At 42.5% G+C, this 5531-nt stretch overlaps 1 protein-coding gene across 1 annotated transcript; it reads left to right on the top strand.

The window, feature by feature from the left end:
* The first annotated feature begins 130 nt into the window (after nt 1-130).
* armc10 (armadillo repeat containing 10) lies at nt 131-5531 on the top strand. The gene is made up of 6 exons (XM_049574663.1): nt 131-913; nt 1148-1293; nt 2004-2138; nt 2232-2408; nt 2535-2606; nt 3606-5531. Exons 1-6 carry the CDS (start codon nt 655-657, stop codon nt 3855-3857), a joined length of 1041 nt encoding a protein of 346 aa, XP_049430620.1. The 5' UTR covers nt 131-654; the 3' UTR covers nt 3858-5531.

The raw sequence follows: 5531 nt of genomic DNA, 5'->3' as shown, positions 1-5531 counted from the left end.
CAGTTGGGCTACTTTAGAGTAAAGGGGCGGATAAAAAATTGCTTGGGGTGAGTTATGATAATTTGGGGAGATTTTTGTACCTCTTGGCGTGCTTATTACAACTAAATCAATACTTTAATCTTATTCTAATTATTATGCCGTCAAAACTACACGATGAAAGTACTGTGAAGACAAGTGGTACCCGTTTTATTGCACCATAATCCAAAATACGTGTATGTTATTTCTTACTTCCATTATAAATAACGCTATCATTAATGTAACCGTGGTTTTGAGTTTTCTTGACGATATCGTGAATGATAGTGATAAAACCAGAGGACCGGAGGTGATAGGACCGCTGGGCGTGGACTAAACTCTGATTGGGCTTCTTTTCGTCAGACCAATCTGGCAACACCAGCTGCCCACAACAACGGACCAGGACATTGTTGACAACTGTGGCTTGTCAGCAAACTTCTCCAGTTGCCAGAACAATGTGTCTGCCAGCATCAGTGTGGGTGGGTTTTGTAGTGGTTTCGATGGGTTGTCGTCGACGCTAGCTAACCAAGTAGCCGGTTTAGTTAGCCGGTGAGTCAACAGATTAGACCCCCGACGTTTCAGAGCATCTGTAGCTTAACGTTAGCTAAGCTAACAGGGTTTAGCTAAAGACGAAGCAGCAGCATGGGTGACGGCAGTATCACTCCCAGGATCGGCAACATGAAAGCGCTGCTTGGGATAGTTGCCGGAGCTGGAGCTTCCTACGGGTTATACAAACTCTTCAGCAGGGGAGGCTTCAAAAGAAACAAGAAAAGTGCTGGCAGTGAGAGTCCTGGTGTGAAGAGCAGCCAGCCCACTGAAGTTACTCTACAGCCGGGCACCCTGTTGGCCAGAGTGTCTGGACTGGATGTTGTGTGTCCCCGACCTGTGGATGTTGCATCAGGTAAGAACCACCAGAGCTCATTAAGCTGTCACAGCAATCACACGGCTAAACCTGAAGATGAGCAGCAAAGCACGCACAGTCAATCCCAAAATGTGGTCCCATCTTTGACAGAAAGACGTTGACATAATAATAATCTGGGGAGTTTGGGGCTGTAAACAATAACTACAGCTAGTCAGTTTCTTCCAGTGCACTTGTTCAATAAATGTTGGATAAATGGTTTATTTTGATCCATAGGTGACATCATCCACCAGTCCCCTGGCAACCTGGATCCACAGCACTTGAAAATGCTGCTGTCATGTCTGCAGACCAGCAGTAATCCATCAGACAAATGTCGGATCCTACTTACACTAGGAAATTCTGCTGCCTTTACTGTGAATCAGGTACTGTTGTAATTATAATTATAATTATAATAATAAACTATATAGCTCCTTTCAAAACACAGTTACAAAAGTGAATAAAACACAAACCAAGTAAAACAAGATAAAGGCAATAAAAACAGAATACATGTAAGACAGTAAAACACATAATAGTAAAGCAGATAAAATCACTGAAAGGCTAAATTAAACAAGTGGGTTTTCAAGAGTGATTTATAAGACGAGACAGAGTTGGCAGCTCTGACTGCAAAGGCTCTATCACTTTTGTGAATTAATCTAGACCTAGAAACAGCAGGAAAAGATGCGTCCGAGGATCTCAGGGTGCAAGAAGTTTAGCAAAGTCAGGATTGGTGTGATTGGTGTGGTCATGTTTTCTCATCCAAGTCAAGATTCTGGCAGCAGTTTTTTGGATGAGTTGGAGGCAGGAGAAGGATTTGTACTGAGAGAGCAAGGAATTGCAATAATTTAATCGACTGGTTATGAATGCATCAATAACAGCCCTCAGATATTTGTTAGAAAGGAGTGATCTGATCCTGGAAATACTCCTGAAATGGTAGAAGGCGGTAAACTATAAGTATACATTTTAAAAAACCTAATAATCCACTTGTAAACGTATGTAACTGTTGCATTTTGTCAGTGATGTCACACAAAGTTCTGTTGTGAAATTACGTATCTCTTTTTCCTTTTCTTTTTTTTTTTTTGGTCTGATCCTCCAGAATCTAATACGGGAATTTGATGGGATTCACATCATAGCTGGTTTCCTCTCTGATCCTGCGGCAGAGGTCAGAGTGCAGACTCTGAATGCTTTAAATAATCTGTGTATGAACATCCCAAACCAGGAACAAATAAAGGTATGTTGCCAGATACTGTACAGCAAATATATCATGCATTCTGTTGCTGCCATGAGGTCTTTTTGGTTATATATTCATGTCCATGTCTTACAGGTTTATGTGCCACAAGTGCTGGAGTTGATTGAGATATCACCAGTGAACTCTGAGCTTCAACTTGGTGCTCTCAGGCTGCTGACAAACCTCTCAGTCACAGACAAACATCAACACTTGCTGAAGGACTCAATTACACTTTTACTCTCTCTACTTGTTGTGAGCAATGAAACATTACAGGTTATTATCTTTTTGGGTTGCACCTGCTTGATCTTCACATTTGAAAATTTGTGGCTCTTGGAAAAAGATAAGCCTGGTAGAGCTGTGAATGTATGAATTAAGGTTTTCTATTTATTTCTGTCTCAGGTTCAAGCTTTGAAAGTCCTTGTGAATTTGTCATCCAATCCAGATATGATGGATGACATTGTTCAAGCTCAGGTAAGAAGAAAGGGAATGTAAAAGTTAGCTGGCATGGTGTTGTGTTAATCAAAATATTTAGAAGGGCAGCCAGCAGTTGGCCATCGCCTCTCTGCTCCTTTTATTTGAAGTCTGCACCTGCCCCATGTCAGATGGACCGCACCATTTCACGGTACCTGTGGGGGTGGGAGTATCAGATGACATGTTAAAATGCGTTTTAATGATAAAAATACATAAATGCACTTGTATTGTCTGGCATATAAGTCAGTAAGTAAATTGTTGAACTTGATCCCATTTAAGGGTCAACTATAGACCTTTTCATTGGCCCCGCCTTGGCCTTGGGCTGGGGTCATCTGTACCCTTTGACCCCCCCCCCCCCCCCCGACGGTGGGCCTGAGTGCAGCATAATTCAAACATTTTAGTTGTCAAATTTAAGCCCCCAGGAACAGTGCCCGGCTTCAAAGCCAATTTTCATAGTGGCCAAATGTGAAATTACAATGTCCAGGTCCGTCACATGATGCCATGGGACCCAGAAAGACTTTTCCAGTTGACTTACATTGGGAAAGAGACGTCTGTAAATCAGTAGATATAATTTTTGAGCATTCCGACCCTCGCAAAATTACTTGTCTCACTATTGAGATTTGATCCACTTGGTCCGATAACATATTGAGAATCTATATGTTGCAAAATTAAATAATTTTGATTCCCATTCAGATTAGCAGAGGCTAAACCAGAGGTTAGCTATTGGCCAGCAGAAGTTTGCTGTTCAGCCGTTGTAAGTCACTAGTGTTTGTGCTCTCTTGGCCCCACAATGTGGAAGATCTGGGTAATTTCATACTGCAGAAATCAAGCTTTTTTTGGCATCTCACAGCTCTGAGCAACTTTCATTGGAATGAATGGGAGCCTTTACTGCTGTATTCAGTTCTCTTTATATAGCCATGGTCAAACTGTTGCGACAGGGGTCTAAATGTCATTGTAAATCCCAGTTTTAATGATGGTCTTTTCTGCTTTTTGCCATAGGCACCAGCATCTGTTGTGCTGCTGTTTGACGCACGGACAGCCCCTGCGGTGCTTCTGCGACTGCTGACATTCATGGGCAACTTAAAGGCCTGGAGGCCTTCCGCCCAGGTGGCTGATGAACTGAGGCGGAAACAGGATTGTCTCTTCCGGGTCATGTTAGATGAGTCTTCCCAGCTCCACAGCAGACTGGTCCAGCTGCTTTCACACCCTGACGGGGAGGTTCAGTCCCAGGTGGCTCGCATCTTGACCTAGACCTCCCTCTCTGCACTCTTGATACATGCACAGCTTTTGCTTCCACACATTTTGCCAAAGCCATCAACCCATCACCCATCCAGTTCAATTATAAATCTGTTGACATTAAAGAGAAGGCTGCATAGCCTCCTGTGGATACTCAGCTTGCACTCCCACACTCTCCATATCTACAGTGTTCCCTAAATCAATATTATTACCACACATAACTAATGATCTGTTCCACCTCACAAGCCACTCCTCCCCGATTTCTCCTTTCTTACACCACAATTTATTAATGAGCAACGAGGAAGCAGGAAGAAACCATTCATCCAGTGGAGTGTAAAAACAGGCCTCTTCTCCATTTTTTTCCTGCCACCAAAATTGCGAGAGACTGTTTTCCTTCGAAGATCCACAGTGCCCTTCCTTCTGAGAACTTCACCAACTTTCTCTGAGGACATGTTCCAGGTGAAATTTCCGAAACCTAAACCCACTGCCAAATTTTTCTAGAGAATGTGTCGGAATGACCTGTGCAGCACGACTCAACTTACAACCCTCCTGTGGCTCAGAGAGACACTGAAGAGGCTTCTGGCCACACACTTTAGCATGCCTTGGAGACATGAATGAATGGGTGCACAGCAGCTCCAGTCCTCTCTCATTTATCGACATGTTGGATTGAAAGATCATTCTTTGAAATCTTTTCATTTAATTTGAGTATAAGGGCATCATGACTTTAGAAAAGCCAAAGTAAGGTCAACCCACAGGATGGTTGGTCTCACACTCCGTGACAGTGTGCAAAGTTCAGTGTGTTGGAAAAAACTTGTAGTTGAAACACTGCCTCCCCCACATTAAGAAGAGCAAGTACAGGTGGATGGGACACCTGATGAGGACAGAAACTGGGTAAAATCTGACTTTTTGAAGATGCATCAAACACAGCTACCAGTGAGAAAACCCCAGGGTTGATCCAGGATATACTGGAGAGGTTGCATCTCTCAGAAACACCTGCAAATCCCTGTGGGAGGAGCTGGAGGAAGTTGCAGGGGAAAAGGAAGCCTGGACTGCTATGATTGTTTCAGCTACCACAAATATCATACAGATATACAGCGTGAACATGAATGGATGAAGGGTTGACCTCTGACAAAGCCGTCTGTACTAACAATTACTATGTTTTATTTATGCGTATGAGTTACAACAGAGATTGAATGTTAAATATAAGCCTTGTTATATTAAGTTATGCACTTCCTGTAATGGGACAGGCTGTAAGTGACAGACCCATATGTTGTCTAGCTGGAGGACCGGAGCTGTGGACCCATCTGCTGACTTGTTAACAGTATTTACAGAGAGGATGATGGGTGTGGGCACATACCTCTAAATTGCATGAAAAAAAATGTGATGATTATCTCAGAATATGATTTTTAATGCAAGGATTTTATGGCATGTGCCAGTCCTGGTGTGAAGATATGCTGCACATTTTTATGTTTGGAAACTAACTTTATTGAACCCAAATCCTAAATATCTCTCAGGCAACATGGTTTACCAGAAAAGATACAGCAGGAGGCTGATTTACTTGGGACCTAGATTATGGTATTTATTTAATTAAGCTAGTCAGCATTTTGCCTATAAAAATGAGAAACATGTTTGTTATGTCTATTTGAATGGATCAATAAATACCCTATATGACAAATAATGGATATCCAC

Source organism: Epinephelus fuscoguttatus, linkage group LG4 (assembly GCF_011397635.1).
Source record: "Epinephelus fuscoguttatus linkage group LG4, E.fuscoguttatus.final_Chr_v1".
Classification (NCBI taxonomy): Eukaryota; Metazoa; Chordata; class Actinopteri; order Perciformes; family Serranidae; genus Epinephelus; species Epinephelus fuscoguttatus.
Note: the sequence above shows the minus strand (reverse complement) of the source record. Positions and strands in the feature narration are given on the sequence as shown.

What these genes read in the sequence shown, in the direction of transcription:
- armc10 (XM_049574663.1), top strand. Translation starts at nt 655, where the DNA reads ATGGGTGACGGCAGTATCACTCCCAGGATCGGCAACATGAAAGCGCTG. An exon ending in ACCTGTGGATGTTGCATCAG is followed by an intron (nt 914 to 1,147) that starts GTAAGAACCACC and finishes TTTGATCCATAG; the next exon opens with GTGACATCATCCACCAGTCC. An exon ending in TGAGCAATGAAACATTACAG is followed by an intron (nt 2,409 to 2,534) that starts GTTATTATCTTT and finishes TTTCTGTCTCAG; the next exon opens with GTTCAAGCTTTGAAAGTCCT.